The sequence below is a fragment of the Microcaecilia unicolor genome, chromosome 12, assembly GCF_901765095.1.
Source record: "Microcaecilia unicolor chromosome 12, aMicUni1.1, whole genome shotgun sequence".
NCBI lineage: Eukaryota > Metazoa > Chordata > Amphibia > Gymnophiona > Siphonopidae > Microcaecilia > Microcaecilia unicolor.
The window spans coordinates 26652465-26673789 of record NC_044042.1 but is presented as its reverse complement, the minus strand read 5'-3'; the positions used below and the strand labels follow the sequence as shown (position 1 = coordinate 26673789).

The following is a 21325-nucleotide window of genomic DNA, read 5'->3' as shown; positions in this document are numbered from 1 at the left end:
TGTGCCTTCACTTGACCCTACCTGTCCTTCCAACTATCGACCCATCTCCCTCCCCTTCCTTTCCAAATTACTTGAACGCACCGTTCACCGCCTCTGCCTTGACTTTCTCTCATCTCAAGCTGTTCTTCACCCATTCCAATCTGGCTTTTGCCCTCTTCATTCAACTGAAACTGCACTTACTAACGTTTCCAACGACCTGTTCCTGGCCAAATCCAAAGGTCTCTATTCTATCCTCATCCTTCTCATCTATCCACTGCTTTTGACACTATTGATCACAGCCTACTCCTTGATACCTGTCTTCATTTGGATTCCAGGGCTGTTCATTCCTGGTTCTCCTGCTACCTCTCGCTTCGCACCTTTTGTGTACACTCTGGTGGATCCTCTTCCACTTCTATCCCTCTACCAATCGGTATGCCTCAGGGTTCTGTTCTCGGTCCTCTCCTGTTCTCCATCTACACTTCTTCCCTTGGCTCTCTGATATCATCCCATGGCTTTCAATACCATCTCTATGCTGATGACTCCCAAATCTACTGCTCTACCCCCGAAATCTGTACCAGCATCCAGACCAATGTTTCAGCCTGCCTATCTGTTATCGCTGCCTGGATGTCTCAACGTCATTTGAAACTTAACATGGCCAGAACCGAGCTTCTCATCTTTCCCCCTAAACCTACCTCTCCTCTCCCCCCTTTCTCTATTTCTGTGGATGGCACTCTTATTCTCCCTGTCTCATCAGCTTGTAACCTTGGGGTCATCTTTGACTCCTCTCTCTCCTTCTCTGCTCACATTCATCAGATTGCCAAAACCTGTAGTTTCTTTCTCTATAACATCAGCAAACTCTGTCCCTTCATCTCTGAGCACTCTACCAGAACCCTTATCCACACTCTTATCACCTCTCGTCTTGATTATTGTAACCTGCTTCTCACCGGCCTCCCTCTTAGCCATCTCTCTCCTCTTCAATCAGTCCAAAACTCTGCTGTGCGACTCATTTTCCGCCAAAGTCGCTATGCTCACATTAGCCCTCTCCATAAGTCACTTCACTGGCTCCCTATCCGTTTCCGCATTCAATTCAAACTTCTCTTATTGACCTATAAGTGCATTCACTCTGCCACTCCCCAATACCTCTCCACTCTTGTCTCTCCCTACGCCCCCTCTCGGGTACTCCGTTCTGTAGATAAATCTCTCTTATCTGTCCCCTTCTCCTCTACTGCTAATTCCAGGCTCCATTCCTTTTATCTTGCTACACGCCTGGAATGGACTACCTGAGCCTGTACGCCTAGCTCCGTCTTTGGCCATTTTCAAGTCCAAACTTAAAGCCCACCTCTTTACCATTGCTTTTGACTCCTAACCACCACTCACCTGCCCTGTCCTTTTATCCTCACCTCTTTATTCACTTACACTTATTGTTCTGTCTGTTTACCTGCCTTATCTAGATTGTAAGCTCTTTGAGCAGGGACCAGTGCTTTTTTTGTGCCGGTACGGCGTACCAGCACCTTTTTTCTGAGTCCAGGGGCTCACCTGCCCGCTCCCTGCTGTTTGCACCCGGCCATGATCCCTGCCTTGTAAAACTTTTCTTTTTTACCGAAGTCGCAAACCGGCAGCCTGAAGACTGAAGAAAGCAAACAGCAGGCAGGCTCGCCTCCTTGCATTGCGTCGCTTCGTTTCCCTGCATTCTCAGCACGTCCCGCCCTCCTCTGATGTCATTTCCTTTCCTTGAGGGCGGGGCGCGCTGAGAATTAAGGGAAACGAAGCAACGCGATACAAGGAGGCGAGCCTGCCTGCTGTTTGCTTTCTTCAGTCTTCAGGCTGCCGGTTCGCGACTTCGGTAAAAAAGAAAAGTTTTGTAAGGCAGAGAACACAGCCAGGAGCAAACGGGAGTGGGCAGGGGAGGGTGGGCAAGTGGGGCTAGGGGGTGTGTGGGCAAGTGGGGCTGGGTGTGGGTGTGTGGGCAAGTGGGGCTACTACTACTACTACTATTTAGCATTTTTATAGTGCTACAAAGCGTACGCAGCGCTGCACAAACATAGAAGAAAGACAGTCCCTGCTCAAAGAGCTTACAATCTAATAGACAAAAAATAAAGTAAGCAAATCAAATCAATTAATGTGTACAGGACGGAGGAGAGGAGGGTAGGTGGAGGCGAGTGGTTACAAGTCAAAAGCAATGTTAAAGAGGTGGGCTTTCAGTCTAGATTTAAAGATGGTCAAGGATGGGGCAAGACGTAGGGGCTCCGGAAGTCTATTCCAGACGTAGGGTGCAGCGAGACAGAAGGAGTGAAGTCTGGAGTTGGCTGTAGCGGAGAAGGGAACAGATAAGAAGGATTTATCCATGGAACGGAGTGCATGGGAAGGGGAGTAGGGAAGGACGAGTGTGGAAAGATACTGGGGAGCAGCAGAGTGAGTACATTTATAGGTTAGTAGAAGAAGTTTGAACAGGATGTGAAAATGGATAGGGAGCCAGTGAAGTGACCTGAGGAGCGGAGTAGTAACATAGTAACATAGTGTGTGTGTGGGCAAGTGGGGCTGGGGTTTGAATGATCTTGGGGGCAGGTGGAGGCTGGGGTGAGTCACTGGACATGGAAGGGAGGGGGAGGATAGGGGGCAAAAGAGAATCGTTGGACATGGAGGGGAGGGGAGGAGAATAATTCTGGACATGGATTGGATGGGATGGCAGGGGAGAGAGGAGAATGGAGAATTGCTGGGCAGGGGAGAGAGAATGGAGAATTGCTGGGCAGAGGAGAGAGGAGAATGGAGAATTGCTGGACATGGATGGAAGAGGAAGGCAGGGAAGAGAGAATTGCTGGACTTGGATAGGAGAGGAGGGGAGAGAGGAGAATCACTGGACATGGGAGGGGAAGGCAGGGGAGAGAGGAGACATGCTGGACATGGATGGAGGGGAGGGAAGATAGGAAGGAGATGCACATGGATGGGATGGCAGGGGAGGAAGGAGAAATGCTGGAAATGGATGGAGAGGAGAGCAGAGCAGGAGATAGAGAATTGCTGGACATGGATGGATGGAGGGGTTGGCGGGGAGAGAGGAGAAATGCTGGACATGGAAGAAGAAAGGAGGGAAGTAAAGAAATAAATGGAAAGGAAGCCATGGAAACGGAGTTAAGAGAACAGATAGAGAGCAGCAGAATCAGACACTTGGACCAGTATGGATAGAAAACAGTCACCAGACAACAAAGGTAGAAAAAAATCATTTTATTTTAATTTTAGTGTTTGGAATTTGTCCAGTTTGAGAATTTACATCTGCTGTCTTATTTTGCACTGGGTATACTAGAACTGTAACATCTTACAGAAATGATTTATAATGAAAAAAAAAAATCACAAGTTATTGTTTTTCTCCTATACTAGTATATTTTCAATGATGCCTGTTTATATGTGCCATGGCTAGTATAAGAGGTGTGGCGAATGTGGGTGTGGCTACGATAGGGGTGGAGCCATATGTGGTGACCCCTCCCATAATGAGTACCGGCACCTTTTTTTCTACAAAAAAAAAGCACTGGCAGGGACTATCTTTCAGTGTATGGTGTACAGCGCTGCGTATGCCTTGTAGCACTATGTAGTAATAGTAAATCATTCCAAGCCAGAGAATCCCGCTGTATCCGTCTTTTACCTTTTGCCTAAGCCAGATCAAAAGTCCATCAAGCAGGCTATCTTTAACAGTGGCTAAATTAAAGTATCCATTTTCAAAGATTCCGGTTATAAGCATCTATATTGATTTATTTTGATAATATAGACACGAGTAGCATTGTCTACTAGGTAAAACTGTGTAGGGGATTGCTTGCTGGGACAGCAGGCCACCCGCCAGGTACAGAAGTCTTGCAGTTATCTCCATGCTAGAAAATCAACGTCTCGGCAGTGAAAGGGACGCGCTTGCCATCGGCTGTCCCGGTGTTTCTCTCCGCTTAGTCCTGCCTTCTTTGATGCACGGAATCAAGCGGAGAGCAGCAACAGCTGCTGCCAGACCTTGCTTTTTGAACTGAAGTCGGGACCATAGTTTAAAAATCCAGCGGGAGGTGGCTTTTTGCCGGCGATTGGCTGCTACACATTCAAACTTTATTTGAATTCTTGTTTGTAGCTGGTGGTCAAGATTGCAACTTGTGCCTTCTTGAGAGGGGCGCTCTACCCACTGCCGCGGTCAAATTAACATGGGTATGGTCGGTCAAATGAGAGATCTCTGTGTTAGCGCCCATGCCGTGGGGGGAGTCTGTGGGGAATGATCAAAATTTAACCAGAGAGACCAAGGAGGTTTGATTTGAGAACAGGAGACGGCGTGACGTCAAAAAGGTGAAGCCAATTAAGTTAACCTCTGTTTCCCTTTCCCCTTCCCCAATTTTCTCTACGCAGCCATCTTTCCATGTACACCGAAAAAGCAAACAAATCTATGAGCTGCTGCATTCACGTTGTTGGTAGCATTTTTATTTAATCTCATTTGTATTTTCAAGCATGCCTGTACAGCATATGGATATACACAGAGGCAGTATAATGGAATAACTTTTAATAGGTAGAGTTAGTAGTAATTTGTTATAAATCGTAATCAGTGTGTTATTTGGAGGGGCTGGTTATAGGGACACCCTAGCACGTGTTATATTCGTGCAGATTTTTTTCTCCGTGTAAAGGGCCGCTAAAACAGTCATGAGAATCAAGGTGCTTAATATTCAGAGTTTCTATTTCATTTACTATTTATGACGGTTATATCCCACATTAAACATGAATTAGGTTGAAAGCTGGGAGCATTTAAAATCTTGTTTTTTCCAGTACTTAGATCAAAGGAGAAAGATGGTTTGTGGAACCCAGTGGTATATTATATAAATTAAGTTAATATTGTTTATTGTTTTGTACGCAACGCTATTGTAGTGGCTAAACAAGCAATTCTCTCAGAATGGCTTACATACAACTACCCTACAGTATCGCAGTGGTGTGTGCGTATGATAACGTTACTGCGGGTAGAGAGGGTGGGAATTACAGACTTTAAAATGAAGACGAGTGCGTTTCCAACTCACTTGGACTCCCTTTTGGAATACTCTGACTCCAACTGCCAGGAGTAGACTGTTAAACTTCTAGATATTGCCCTGTACCCTGCGTTATTATGTTCATTTGATGCCATAGCAAAGGAAAAAGGGGGGGGGGGGGTGGGAGGGGAAGGAGAGGGAAGGTTAAGTTCTATTTGTTGGGGTAGAAGAACTATGTGTTAGTTTAGCCACATGGGGGGGAAAATATCAGATGTTCATACATGATGATGTTAACTTTTCTTCTTAAGTTTTGAATAAAAATTGTTGAAATATAATATTGTTTATTGTTATTATTTAAAAGAGAGGTATTGAATAATCAGGGCAGAGCTACCTTCATGCAGAAGTCCAGAGTCAATCTAAATGTGTCAACATTTTTCTGTGGTATATATTTATTTCTTCAAGTCTGTTCGGAAAAGGCATTTTTTTGGAGGGGGGGGGGGGGTTATATATAGGAGTCCACGTTAGGAGTCACTGACCAAGAAAGGGATCTAGTCGTTGTTGTTGATGACACGTTCAAACCCCCTGCTGTGTGCTGCGGCGGCTAAGAAAGCAAATAGAATGTTAGGTATTATTAGGAAAGGAATGGAAAACAAAAATGAGGACATTATAATGCCTTTGTATCGGCCTATGGTGCGACCGCACCTCAAATATTGTGTTAAATTCTGGTCACCGCATCTCAAAAAAGATATAGTGAAATTAGAAAAGGTACAGAGAAGGGTGGCAAAAATGATAAAGGGGATGGGACAACTTCCTTATGAGGAAAGGCTGAAGCGGGTAGGACTCTTCAGCTTGGAGAAAAGACAGCCAAGGGGAGATATGATGGAGGTCTATAAAATAGTTAGTGGAGTGGAATGGGTAGACATGAATCATTTGTTTACTCTTTCCAAAAATACTAGGGGGGCATGTGATGAAGCTACAAAGTAGTAAATTTAAAACAATTTGGAGAAAAATTTTCTTCAAAGTGTAATTAAACACTGGAATTTGTTGCCAGAGAATGTGGTAAAGGCAGTTAGCTTAGCGAGGTTTAAAAAAAAGGTTTGCCCAGCTTCCTAAAGGAAAAGTCCATAGACCATTATTAAAATGACTGGGAAAATCCAGAGCACAGCACGTGCACAGGTTGTAGTAGGCCCGAGCAGTGTGGGACAGACCCTCAAGTGGCCGCAGGTTTAGCCCCAGCTGGGTGCTAGGCATTCCGTGACAAGTATAAACTGTGTTGTTTATGAGTTTGTTTTCTACTGCTTGGGTCCTACTGATCTGTACATCTGTTGTGTTATTTTGGTGAGTGGAAACAGTTAGGTGGGCTTATAAGAAGGGAGGGGAAAAATTCTTAGGGTATGATCTCTGTAAAAGTTTTTATTGTCATGTTGGATGGTTTATTATTTTTTTTTCTTGTTCTGTATGAAGCTCATCAACCAACATGTTGTGCTTTAAATAAAGTTGATTAAAAACATGAAAAATAAGTTTTGGATGTTACTGAATTCTATTATTCTGTCTCAGCGTATTTCCAGTTTTGGCACAGTATAAGTCATCACAAGGACAAAATATAAGAAAACCAATGGACTGCAGTAGGGGCTTATGGTCCATTTAGTTATGTTTAAACAAATGAGAGATCTGCATAAAAGAAAATATTTATTTTATTATTTTGACTTATGAAAACCACTTGTCCCTGAAGTATGCTCAAAACAGAATAATCCATTTGTACAAGAGATTGAAAGGAGAGTTTAATTTTACTTCCAATCTTTATAACATCAGGCTTCAAGAAAGATTACAACAACAGTTAAGATGAACCCATCAGTAAACACGATGTCGTCACTGAAATTTGGCCATGTATTACTGTATTGTATAGAACAGTGTAGAAAAATGAGCAGAAAATACAGCCTTTTATTAGTACTGTTTACATGAGCTACACTTTTTTTTAAAGCTGTTTTAGTGATATTCAATTTTTATTTCATTGACGTATCTACATATGGGACTTTTTCAATATCCCGCCCCAAACAACCTCACACCTCCTTCCTGGAAATTAGTTTTGTATGGTTTTTTTTGCGCAGTATTCACTATTTAACCAATGACTGTTCCAAGCTTCAGTCTGGTGCTCCAATAGCCTCTCTTGGCATATTCCAAGCCTAACCCTGGCCTCGCCAGATAGTTTGACTACACTCCCACAGGAAACCTGCAGTAACCTTTTTCACCTATGCAGAAATCCCACAAACCCAAGTCAGACCCTAGGATTCCTGTGATCCCGATTCCCATGTGCTCTACTTCATACATTTGAAATTCTTGCTGACTTCCTTCCAGTCTGCTCTTGCATTTGCCAAACAAAAGTATCATGTCCGTTTGACAAACTCTCTTGCATTCAACCTTTGCTACATTGAACATCCCCCCTCCTTCTACCCTTCCTTCACTTTTTGCCCAGACTATGGCTGAGTACGAGAATGACAAAGTTCACAAGGGTAATCTTTTTTTTTTTTTTTTTTTTAATTAAACTTTAACTGTTCAGCAAGAGCAACAAATACACATATAACAAAGTCCAGCAACAAACCAGGACATGACATAATCAAAAGAAAATCAGAGTCCAAAAACAGCTGAAACAGAGTTCTCTGCCAGGTCACATTCATCTCCCCTTCCCCCTGCCACACTCTCTTCCTTTTCTAAAATTACAAAAGAGGAAATTCCCTCTTCCTCCAAATGTTCTAGCTGTGTTCCTCTGATCTTTTTCCCTTCTCTCTATTCAGTTCTGTCTCCCCTACTGGCATCTCTTCTATATGTCATATACTCAGTCTATCATTTTCCACTGCAACTAGTCCTGATGCCTTCAAACATGCTGTGGTTACAACATATCCTCAAAAAATGTCTTCACTAGACCCTATCTGCCCTTCCAACTATTGCCCCATCTCCCTCCTCCTTTATCCAGGCTACTTGAAGGTGCTGTCACCACCGCTATCTTGAATTTCTTTTCATCTCAAGCTAGTCTTGATCCACTATAATCTGGTTTTCGCCCTCTACATTCTATATACCAAACATTCCAGTGGCCAGTTCCTTATCCTTCTTGAGCTATCTACTGCTTTCGACCCAGTTAATCACCACCTGCTCCTTGATACACTGTCCTTACTGTTCTGTCGTGGTTTTTTTTTCTCTCTCCCTCATCACACCCTTAGTGTATGCTCTGATGGATGCTCCTCCACTGCTATCCCACTATCAGTCAGTATAGCTCACAGCTCTGTCTTGGGACCTTCTTTCTATTTAATACTTGGTGCTCTTGATCTTTTCCCATGGTTCTCAGTACCACGTTTATGCTGATGACTCCACGATCTACGTCTCCTCACCAGAAATGTCATCAGGAATCCAGGCCCAAGTCTCAGCCTGCTTGTCTACTGTTGCTGACTAGATGTTCCACCACCATCTGAAATTGAACATGGCCAAGACTGAACTTCTTATCTTTCTCTCTTTAAACTCACCTCTCCTTTCCGCCCCCCCCCCCCCCCTCAGTCTCTATTTCTGTGGATAACATTGTCCTACTTCCTGTCTCTTTTTCTTGTAGCCTTCTGATCACCTTGGACTCTTCTCTTCTTCTGCCAATACCTAACAGACTGCATTTTCCCTGTAACATCACCAAACTTTGTCTCCTCCTTTTTGATCACACTACCAAAACCCTTATCGACACTCTCATTACCTCCTGCTTTGATTACTGTGATTTGCTCCTCACAGGTCTCCCACCAAACAATTTCCCCTTCGATCTGTTCAAAATTTTGCTGCACAACTTATCTTCTGTCAGTCTTGCCACACTCACTTAACCCCTTCTCCTTACGTCACTTCTTTGGCTTCCTTATCCATTTCCATGGACAGTTCGGACTCCTTTTATTAACTTACAGAGGAGCTACAGAATGAATGCACTTCTATCTCGCTCTACACCCCTCTCTGGGAACTCTATTCATCAGATGTTACTCTTATCTGGGCTTTTCTCCTCCACCACCAACTCCATTCCTTCATCTTGCAACACAGTATGCCTGGAATAGACTCCCGAATCAGTAGGCCCTATTCCAATCCAGGCTAAAAGCCCGCCTTGAGGTTGCTTTTAACCAGTGCTTTTTTTGTAGAAAAAAAGGTGCCGGTACTCATTGTGGGCGGGGTCACCACACATGGCACCGCCCCTATTATAGCCACACCCACATTAGTCACACCCCTTGTACCAGCCATGGCGCATATAAACAGACATCATTGAAAATATTATACTAGTATAGGAGAAAAAATAATTTGATTTTTTTTCATTATAAATAATTTCTGTAAGCTGTTACAGCTCCAGTATACCCAGTGCAAAATAAGACAAATTCCAAACACTAAAATGAAAATAAAATGATTTTTTCTACCTTTGTTGTCTGGTGACTTTGTTTTTCTATCCATATTGGTCCCAGTCTCTGATTCTGCTGCTATCTGTTCTCTTAACTCCATTTCCAGGGCTTCCTTTCCATTTATTTCTTTACTTTCTTCCTTTCTTCTTCTTTTGTTGCCCTGCATCCATAAGTAAAAGCTGGGTCCTCCTCCATGGAATTGACTGGAGGAGGTATAACATGAATCCAGCTTTTGCCTATTTTCTCCATCCATGTGCAGTTTTTTCTCCTCTTCCCTTTCCCTCATCTCCATCCATGTGCATCTTCTTTTTTCTTTCCTCCCCTCCATTCATGTCCAGCACTTCTCCTCTCTCCTCCCCTCCATCCAAGTCAGCATTTCTCCTCTCTCCTAGCCAACACCTCCATCCATCCATGTCCAGCAATTCTCCTCTATCTCCTGCTCTCCTCTCCATCCATTTCTAGCATTTCTCCTCTCTCCCCTCTCATCCATGTCCAGCAATTCTCTCTTCCCTGTCCTCCCCTCCCTGTCCAGCGATTCTCCTCTTTCCCCTCCATGTCCAGCAATTCTCTCTTCCCTGTCCTCCCCTCCCCATCCAGCGATTCACCTCTCTCCCCTCCATGTCCAGCAATTCTCTCTTCCCTGCCCTTCCCATGTCCAGCAATTCTCTCTCCCCTGCCCTTCCCTCCCATCCCATGTCCAGCAATTCTCTCTCCCCTGCCCATCCCATGTCCAGCAATTCTCTCTCCCCTGCCCTTCCCTCCCATGTCCAGCAATCCTCTCTCCCTTGCCCTTCCCTCCCATCCCATGTCCAGCAATTCTCTCTCCCCTGCCCTTCCCTCCCATCCCATGTCCAGCAATTCTCTCTCCCTTGCCCTTCCCTCCCATCCCATATCCAGCAATTCTCTCTCCCCTGCCCTTCCATGTCCAGCAATTCTCTCTCCCCTGCCCTTCCCTCCCATCCCATGTCCAGCAATTCTCTCTCTCTTGCCCTTCCCATGTCCAGCAATTCTCTCTCCCCTGCCCTTCCCTCCCATATCATGTCCAGCAATTCTCTCTCCCCTGCCCTTCCCATGTCCAGCAATTCTCTATCCCTTGCCCTTCCCTCCCATCCCACGTCCAGCAATTCTCTCTCCCCTGCCCTTCTCTCCCATCCCATGTCCTGCAATTCTCTCTCCCCTGCCCTTCCCATGTCCAGCAATTCTCTCTCCCTTGCCCTTCCCTCCCATCCCATGTCCAGCAATTCTCTCTCTCTCTTGCCCTTCCCTCCCATCCCATGTCCAGCAATTCTCTCTCTCTTGCCCTTCCCTCCCATCCCATGTCCAGCAATTCTCTCTCCCCTGCCCTTCCCTCCCATATCATGTCCAGCAATTCTCTATCCCTTGCCCTTCCATCCCATCCCATGTCCTGCAATTCTCTCTCCCATGCCCTTCCCATGTCCAGCAATTCTCTCTCCCTTGCCCTTCCCTCCCATGTCCTGCAATTCTCTCTCCCATGCCCTTCCCATGTCCAGCAATTCTCTCTCCCTTGCCCTTCCATCCCATCCCATGTCCTGCAATTCTCTCTCCCATGCCCTTCCCATGTCCAGCAATTCTCTCTCCCCTGCCCTTCCCTCCCATGTCCAGCAATTCTCTCCCTTGCCCTTCCCTCCCATCCCATGTCCAGCAATTCTCTCTCCCCTGCCCCTTCCCTCCCATTATTTCCAGCGATTCTCCGCCTCTCCCCTGCCCTCCCATCGACGTGAAGCGATTTTTCCGTCCCTCCCCTGCCCTCACCTCTCCCATATCCAGCGATTCTTCGTCCTCCTTCACTGCCTGCCAGCCAGCGTCGGACGCAGAAGCGAACGGTGCAGGCAGCGATTGGCTGGCAGCGTCGTAGCTTCCCTCTGCAAGACCCGCCTACAACTTCCTGTTTAAGCATAGGCGGGACTTGCAGAGGGAAGCTACGACGCTGCCAGCCAATCGCTGCCTGCACCGTTCGCTTCTGCGTCCAACGCTGGCTGGCAGGCAATGAAGGAGGACGCTGGGGGACGAAGAATCGCTGGAAATGGGAGAGGTGAGGGCAGGGGAGGGACGGAAAAATCACTGCACGTCGATGGGAGGGCAGGAGAGAGGCGGAGAATCGCTGGAAATAATGGGAGGGGAGGGGAGGAGGAGCAAAAGGTGCCGGTACGCCGTACCGTTGCGTACCGGCACAAAAAAAGCACTGCTTTTAACTCTCATCACTGGTTCAGTTTCCATGTTGTTTTAATTATTCCCACCATAAAATAACTCCCTAATCCCTTATTGGTCCTGCTTTGCTTTGAACAATTTTACACTCTGTTGAACAGGTACTGTTTTATGTATTTGTGTACAGCACTGCATATTTATTTTTATTTATTTTTGTTACATTTGTACCCTGCGCTTTCCCACTCATGGCAGGCTCAATGCGGCTTACATGGGGCAATGGAGGGTTAAGTGACTTGCCCAGAGTCACAAGGAGAGCTGCCTGTGCCTGAAGTGGGAATCAAACTCAGTTCCTCAGCAACATTCCATGTAGAAGTCGGCCCTTGTAGATCACCAATGTGGTCGCGCAGGCTTCTGCTTCTGTGAGTCACAGAAACAGAAGCCTGCACAGCCTTCTACATGGAATGTTGCTAGTGGAATAGCAATATTCCATGTAGAATCTCCAATAGTAGCAACATTCCATGTAGAATCTGCAATAGTAGCAACAGAATCTCCAATAGAAGCAACATTCCATGCAGAATCTCCAATAGTAGCAACAGAATCTCCAATAGAAGCAACATTCCATGTAGAATCTCCAATAGTATCTATTTTTGTTACATTTGTACCCTGCGCTTTCCCACTCATGGCAGGCTCAATGCGGCTTACATGGGGCAATGGAGGGGGGTTAAGTGACTTGCCCAGAGTCACAAGGAGCTGCCTGTGCCTGAAGTGGGAATCGAACTCAGTTCCTCAGTTCCCCAGGACCAAAGTCCACCACCCTAACCACTAGGCCACTCCTCCACTCCACTAATAGTGCTAAATAAATAAATATAGTAATAGTACATATATGTGATGTCCAGAACATTGAGACGTAATATCCATGCTGTGAAGAGAATCAATTAGGCTGTGTGAAGCAGCTTGTGTTACAAAGCCACTGGATGGGGCACCAACAACTAGAAAAACAACTCTCCACAAGATAAGATGACAAGAAAGAGTAGCAAGAGATGGCCAGGGAAGAACCAAAATTAAATCATGCCAGGTCACTAGATACCCTCTGTTTGTGTTAGTGGTCAAAGTTGCAAAACTACTCCGAGTGGATTCTTGGTTTTCTTTTGATTCTTTTCCTGGCAATCTCTGTTCCTCTTTTTCTTACCAAGCAGGCACCATCATCCATTATAGCTCTCAGTATCTTGATCAATTACTGAGGCTTTGTTTGACAAAAATACTAGGACTAGGGGGCATGCGATGAAACTACAGTGTAGTAAATTTAAAACAAATCGGAGAAAAAGTTTCTTCACTCAACGTATAATTAAACTCTGGAATTCGTTGCCGGAGAAAGTGGTGAAGGCGGTTAGCTTAGCAGAGTTTAAAAAGGGGTTGGACGGTTTCCTAAAGGACAAGTCCATAAACCGCTACTAAATGGACTTGGGAAAAATCCACAATTCCAGGAATAACATGTATAGAATGTTTGTACGTTTGGGAAGCTTGCCAGGTGCCCTTGGCCTGGATTGGCCGCTGTCGTGGACAAGATGCTGGGCTCGATGGACCCCTGGTCTTTTCCCAGTATGGCATTACTTATGTAGAAGACACTCAAATGAGGTTAAGAGGAGCACATTTGGATTATATAGTAACAACAGCGATGCTAGCAGATGAAGACCAATAGGTGCAAGCCTGCCAGCCTAGTTATAAAAACTCACACAGCTAAGGCTATGTACTGAAGGAAATAAAATCACATCTCTCATATGTATTTTATTCTTTTATGAAATGTGTAGTGATTGGAATAGCAGACAGGATTCATACAGCACAGACATGACCATGGCAGTTGCTTGTCTAGCATCAAAAAGACCTTCGGTAAACACACATCAATCTATTCTAGCCTGTTTTCTGAAAACACAGCAGTGAATCCCAGCGCAGAGGTGCTGATACATCCCCGTCCTTCCTTCTGTCACTGAAATGAATTCCCTGTTTGCACTACATATTCATAGGGGTACCCTTTCATAGTGGACTTTTTCTTCCAATGAAATAAATTCCGTACACTAGGAACATAGGACATCCCTCACTATCCTATGTCAAACATGAGAAAAACATACTACACAGAACAAAGACCAAACAAAGCATTTATAATCCTCATGGTCTTAGGATGAAATGATGGTCTGCTTTGCATTTGTAATTAGACATTAGCACAGGTGAATGTACTTTGATACACTGAAGATGTCACCTAAATGATTATGTACCTTAACCTGAGAATCCTGCTTTGTGAAATCCATGGAGGGGCCACAGAAGTATCAGAAATGTCACTGACATTCCCACTGTAAGCAATGGACTAGTGATTCACAGTGATACACTACATTACAGTTTGTTCTTTGGAATCCCAATTCCTCTTCTGCATTGAAATGCACAGGAAAACAGTTTTTTCTTTAAGGAAATACATGTGAAATGATCACAGAGTCACAAAAATCTCAGTCTGCTCTTTGCTTTTATGCTAATTCACAGTTATTGTTGGGAGCATGGGGGTGGGGGACTCTACAGATGCCCTCAACCAGAATCACAGCTTTGAAAAGCATGCTGGTTGCAGACGCTCCCCGCTACTGGTATGATATCACATTCATCATACCCATAAAAAAAATAAATGGATTCCCCCAAAGATCGACTGACGGCTCAGGTTTGAATAGCTGCTTTAATACAGGTAATTCAGCACGAGTCCAGACCTGGTATTGCACTCGCAACTCTCATTCATACTCCACTGGTGAGATTGTTTGGATCCTTCTGTCTCAGCAGGCAGCTAGCAATGCCGCCTCTTGCAGCAGTCTCACTTCTCCCGCAGGACACACACACCAGAATCGCAGCGCTGAGTTCCCATCGATGTCACCACTTCCCAGCTGTCAATGATAGGGTCATAACACTCAATACTGCTAAGCAGAGCGTTTCCATCATACCTACAAAATAGCAAAATGCACCGTCACTGACCTCACCCTCTCCAGGCTGCTTGTGCAGAATTGAGAAAAGAGAAATGTAGAGCTTGGACAGCTACAACCCAACCCACTGTGACCCCAAGATTACCATTTCAGCTTCCCGAGTTTGCACAAAGTCCATTACAAAATAAAGAGCACTTTATTGCACCTATAATTAAGGAAGACCACCACCCACTGTGCTCTCTAAATACAGTAATGTTGAATTACTATAATCACACTACCTTTTCCTGTGCTATTACCTCCTCTTGAAGTCCAGCCAGTGCAATTAACGACACCATAGGAAGAACGTGCAAGTTTAAAAAGCTTTGTCTAAATTTAAACAAACAAAAAAAAAGGTACTTGGCCTACTTGGATTAAGTATACTGAGGGGTTGTGGGGGTCATTGTTAGCTACTTTACAAATAAAGGCTCATGGTACCAGGATCCCAGCCTTAGTGTTGGATGTCCAAAAAGTGAATATACTTACCTGTAGTGGGTATTCTCTGAAGACAGAAGGTTATATATTCTCACATGTGGGTAACGCGGCCAGCATTGCCCTGGTCTGGAGCTTGTAATAAGCTTTCACAGAGCTCTTAGGAGTGCGTGTCGTGCTCCACTGCCCATGCACGAGTGCTTTCCTTCCCGCTGCGACAGCAAGGAACCAACAGTTCTATCCTATAGCACACTATAAAATAGAAACAACTCCAAGTGGAGGTGGGAGGGATTGTGAGAACATAAAGCCTGCTGTCCTCGGAGAATACCTGCTACAGGTAAGTATCTTCGCTTTCTCCAAGGACAAGCAGGCTAATATTCTCACATGTGGGGAATCCCTAGCTACCAGGCTCACTGAAAGCCACAGTTAATGACAAAGTGTACCTTACCACGGCAAGGTCAGAACATAGATAAACCCGAATCCGATGCAAATCGTTGAAAGTACAGCCTGGGACAAAATAAAAATAGCCCTAGGCAGGTGGAGTGGGATTCTAAAATCCAAACTAACTCTACAGTACCATCTATTGAAATCGACTGTTCTCTACAGTACCATGTATTGAAATCTACCTTTACGCTGAGCACGCTGCTGAAAGCTTGCTACCTGTAGCAGTAAAGAGATGTGAATATGTGGAATGAAGACTTTGTAGCAGTCTAACATAAGCCCCACAATGGAGACTAACGATAGAGCCAGAGCTCAGACATCGCAAACCGTTAAGAGGAGACTCCTGGGCAGCCCAGCCTGGGTGTAAGGAGAAGAAAATAAGTTGGTAGACAAGTAGAAATCGTGCTTCTCCCGTGGGTGACCTACATCCACTCAGGATGAAAGGAAACAAAAAGTTTGTAATATCTTTCTTTGGGGCTTAGGCCCCAGTACAAGCAGAAAGAAAAAACTTGCCTGTAGTCCAAGATGTGCAGTGCGTGTTCGCTAGGGGCATGAGACCGTGGGAACGACGTAAGCAAGACAGTCAAGTGACAGAAATAAAAACTCCTGCACGACCTGAGGCAGGAATTGAAGGAGTGGAGGAGTGGCGGACTTTGGTCCTGGGGAACTGGGTTCGATTCCCACTGCAGGCACAAGCAGCTCCTTGTGACTCTGGGCAAGTCACTTAACCCTCCATTGCCCCAGGTACAAATAAGTACCTAAGCCGCATTGAGCCTGCCATGAGTGGGAAAGCGCGGGGTACAAATAAAAAAAAAAAAAAAAAAAAGGTATGTGCGGAGGAGTACTCTATGATGATGAAAATCAGGGTAAGACAGAACCACCACCAAAGCCTGAAGCTCACTGACCTGCGAGCCCAAGGAAAAGCCACTGGAAACAAGAACGTCTAAGACAAAGACGTCAAGAGGCAGGGAAAATGAACTGATCAAAAGGAGCTTTGAGTAAAAGGGAAGAAAGACGTTGTGGTCCTATAACAGAGACAAAGGTGTGACTGTGACAAAAAACAGCCTTATGAATCAAATGACTAGAGGCTGTCAAGAGATGGGAATATCCCTCACACAACAATAAGAAGCACTGACTACACAATGGTGAACTCACCCGAGTTAGGTTTCAGACGAAGCTCAGAAAAAGAGGAGAAGGTATTGGCATACGGTTGTGCTGGACAAGAAAAAAGGAAGGGGGTCTAGGCCCCTTCCTTTCCCGCACAGTAACCGACATACCTCCATCACTATAAAAAGAAACACCCTTCAGTAGAAGTTTTTCAGAAAAACAGCAAGACTAAGGAGATACCCTTAGGAAAACAGAAGGAAGCTTACGCAAAGCCCTGAACATTCAGTCTGTGAGGTCCAGAGACTGGAGGAGGGGAAGTAGAAGAAAACTCTCATTCTGCATGACGAGGGTTAGAAAATATTCCAAGTTCTACGATCCTCAGAAGGAGAATGCAGAAGTAGAGGAAACCAGATTTGTTGGGCCCAGTAAGGAACGACTAGAATCTTGGATTCGCAGTCCTCTCTGCACGGCAGTAGAAGCCTCCCTATGAGAGAGATGAGAAGATACAAATACAGAAAACTCCAGGAGGGCGTCGGGGAGTAGACTGCAGCCTCGACTCCTACGAAAACTCTAGGCACAGACGTTGACCAACACAAGCAGCGGTCGATGCTGATGTCACTGGCGACACTGGCGTCGGAGACCTCACTGTAAGCTGAAGGCCATACAGAACTGAGTCGAGAGGCATAGAAGGCACAAGCACCTCTGTCGGTAATGCACTCTCCAGCCAGAAGCTCAAAGAGCAAGACCTGGATGCAGCCACATGAAGGACGACATCACGAAAATCGAGGCATCGGTAAAGAGACAAGCCAATACCGAGGCTGCCTAAACTAAGACGCTGAGAGGGGCGCTGAGGAGTGGGCCACAGCCTTGACTCCAACAAAACTCCCTGTATCAATGCCAACAGACAAGGGCATTGTAAACCGGTGCCGCATGCACCAGTATCGTAGGCCTCGCGCAGGCTAAAGACCATGTGGGGCTGAGTGGAGGAGCATGGCAGGCACAAGCACCCTCGATGCCGATGCACTCCATCGCCAGAAGCTCAGAGAGCAAGGAATTTGATCTTGATGATCAGAGACCAACACAGGGGCAGCTGCTGGATGTTGTATCGGCGTCGATGCCTCGGTGCCCCAGAGTCTCCGGCATCGAGGGAGATAGATGCTGATACTTCTACTGACGCCGGCATCCATGATCATTGGTGCCGAAGAGGAGGATGCTGAAGTGCCACCAGTTGATGCCGATGCAACCGCCGTCATTGCCACCACCACAGACCTCGATGCTGACGCCGTGGCAGTGCCTACAAACAGTCCGAAAGCACCTGAAATGGCGCTGAAGCGACTGGGAACTTTCAAAAGAAAAAGGAAAGACTCAATTGTGCCTGAAAAAAGAGGAAGCACCAGAAAAAAGAAGGTAACAACCCGACCCAAGCTCAGGCCCACGTACAAGCTACTGAGCATGGTAAAGATAATAAAAAAAGAAAAGAAAACCTGAACGAGAAGCAAAGGAACGAAAAAAGAAGGCACATAAAGAAGCTCTGTTAAAACCAAACCAGAGGCTGTGAGAAGAAAAAAAAAATACGTTCCCTCCTCGGAAAAAAAAAGAAACTGTTGGTCCCTTGCTCTCACGGCAGGTGGGAAGGCATTCGTGCATATGCGGTGGAGCGTGACTCATGTTCCAAAGAGCTCTGAAAGCTTGTTACAAGCTCCGGACCAGGGCAGCATGGGCTCCGTTACCCACATGTGAGAATATTAGCCTGCTTGTCCTCGAAGAAAAGATGGTAACATGCTTCTACATACAAAAAAAGAAGTCCAAATCTCCCGTGAAGACAAAACAAAACACAAAAAAAAGGCGGAAGACAACCCAAAACAGACCAAAAACAAGGGAGTTAGAGCGCCAGAAAAGTTTAATAGGACCCTACACGGTCCGTGTTTCGGCCAGCAGGCCTTCCTCAGGCAACCGTAGTCTCAGTGTTTATATCTACAGGTTTTGTTTCATGAATATCTTGGAGGAGTACCTGTAAACGTCAGATTCAGGACCCCTGAGGAAGGCCTGCTGGCCGAAACACGGACCGTGTAGGGTCCTATTAAACTTTTCTGGTGCTCTAACTCCCTTGTTTTTGGTCTGTTTTGGGTTAACATGCTTCTACAGTCAGACACCGCAGGCCATATACAAAACTATATACCATTCAGTCTGGTGAACTGGGAATTTCATATTGCAACTAAAATATGAAACATTCTGGCAACACGATGGTATGTTCATGAAGTACACAAAAGAAGCTAAATTTATAAAAGGGCACCTATGCGGAAGGTGCAAAAATGTTGCCCCTTTTGTAAAAGGTATCACAGGCGTCTGTGCAGCATTATAAAATAGATTCCTACAATAAACCCCCCCCCCCCCCCAGTAGTAGACAAATTTACACCTGCCCCAAAGAACATGTAAATGTGAGTGTACTGTACGCATATACTCACAATTGGAATGCCACCCAAACTACACCCATGACCCATAGGATTGCCTACACACAGTACATGTTAAATATGGGCCACCTTGTAAGCATGTGTACTTATAAAATTGGATGAATATGTGCATTATAAAAGCCCTGTTCTATGCAGAGAAGTTTAGAAATATTACCCCAGGTGTTTAAAACCAGCCAAGCTTTGGTTCGTCCTACTTTCAAAATTCAGCAATTGTTAGTGTTCTTGATGGTCAAAACCTGTAAAACGTGGGGCTGTACACAAGCCACTATTCAAAACATGATTGGACAAAAATAATGCAATCATTCTCGTCCAATCAATGAGAAAAGCATGCATCACCAAACTGGTCCTACTACAACTCCAGGTGAACGATGTAAACATCATATGTTCAGACAGCTTCTTGTGATTGAGCATGATGCCATGAGCTCCAATGATGTGAATCAGAGAACATATAAGTTGCACTGGGATTTGTTCCATGGCTGTGTGGCTACAACACAAGTGAACTCATATTCTCTCTGTGATGGGGTTGGTTGTGCTCTTAAAACAATGTGCTTGATCTTCGGGATAGAGGGAGGGAAGAAAACTGTTCCCACCAACCAGTAAGATGACAGAGGATCATCTCAGAGGAGACCCAAGAGTTCCTCATACTGTCAAATACATACTACCTAGGATGAGTTACAAATGAAAGAAGAGCCACTGTCTCCTGCAAACCCGTTACACTGCTACAGCATGCTGTAACCCCCTTACTCTGCCAAAAGCCCTTTGCCTTGCTAAGGACCACAGCATCCTTACCCTGCTATGGCATAGAGTCTCCCGCGCAGCACTGTAGCTCCCACATAGCAGCGTGGTGTGGTCATGCTAGTTACAGTCGTCCAGGAATCTGTGCGGATATTGTAAGCCTCAACTGACGACAGGTGCGACGTCCCATCAAACCCTCCAACAACGTAAATATGATCGTTGAGCAGTGATACTCCAGCTCCTGTAGGGGTGATACAAAGGTATAGCAAAATATATCAAGAGCTACAGCAGTCTCCCCAGCCCTTTTGTGTGATATACCTAGAAAGAAGGATTTTGGCAATCTGGGAATGAACCTGTGGTCGCACACACATGCAGTCCTTTCTGCTCAGAGTACGGGATCCAATCACAGAGACATCTTCCCACGCCCAACCTTGCCATCACTTGTACAACAGAATCAAGAAGCACATTTCACTTCCTAACATGGAGTAGCCTAATGGTTAGTGCAGTGGGCTGAGAACCTGGGTTTGATTCCCACTGCAGCTCCTTGTGACCCACCATTGGCTCAGGTACAGAACTTAGATTGTGAGTCCACTAGGGACAGAGAAAATACCTGCATATAATATATGTAAACCACTTTGTTTGTACCCACAGAAAGCTGGTATATCCAATCCATGACTCCTTTACCGCTTTCTCCCAGAAAAAGAAAATCATTTTTCCTGAACTTTAGCAGAAGGTTGGTGGCCCAATCCCTATCACATTTTATAATAGTTTCAATGAATTTTGGGCTCTTGTTAGTTTACTTTCATATATTTATATAAAACACAAATCTTCACATGCCACCAGCCTCTCCTTTATAGGCACACAACTTTGGAACTCACTACCCAAAGACCTGAAACTCACAGAAAACTACCTACAATTCAGAAAAAACCTGAAAACACATCTTTTCAAGAAGTCTTTTCACCCTGGATCTGCCTAATCCCACACCACCATACATCACAAAAAGTTCAGAAATGGAAAACAATAATATTAACCTCTCTCACAATATGCTAATATATCAAGCTAAGCGTTTATTGTACTTCTGTATGTTCTGGAATAGTCTGGTCTTTTCTTTTGGGTCTGCTTATTTCTGTGAGTTTCCACTGATACAAGACAGGAATTTCTGGCTGACCACAAACTGACAAGACCATTGCCATGACTCCCAACCAACTGTCTTGTTACAAACAAACTGACCAAACCCCCTAGTTGTCATGACATCCCAACTGTTTGTTACTCAGCAGAGGTGTGGCAAGGATACTAAGGCCCTATCACAGGTCTCTTATGTACTTGCAGGATTGCTGATTGGGTGATATATGAGGTGGTCCTTTGTGATGGGAAGGGTATATAAGTAACTGCTCATCTAAAGAGACTCTGAAATAGTCAGGATGGCAGGAGAGTTTCATGTCCTTGCCACAGTCTATTTCCAGGGGGGGGGGGTACTCTTCTCCCCCCCCCCTTGATAGAAACTAATTCTCTATAGCTATGAATCTTTCTTTCATTCATTCATTCTTTCTTTCTCCGCCTTCTCTCTGTTCTGTGACCTTTGTATGAGGAACAAACATTTATTCCTTCTTCATATTAGTCTAATTACT

General features: G+C 45.1%; 1 protein-coding gene across 1 annotated transcript in view; it reads right to left on the bottom strand.

Moving 5' to 3' along the window:
- Positions 1-13315: 13315 nt before the first annotated feature.
- The window catches only part of KLHL12 (kelch like family member 12), a 63012-nt gene continuing 55002 nt past the window's right edge, over positions 13316-21325 (bottom strand). The window contains exons 11-12 of the mRNA XM_030221320.1: positions 19752-19938; positions 13316-14496 (exon numbers count right to left, since the gene is read on the bottom strand). Coding sequence (XP_030077180.1) covers positions 14370-14496; positions 19752-19938 — 314 coding nt within the window. The 3' untranslated portion in view covers positions 13316-14369. The remainder of the gene's footprint in view (positions 14497-19751; positions 19939-21325) is intronic.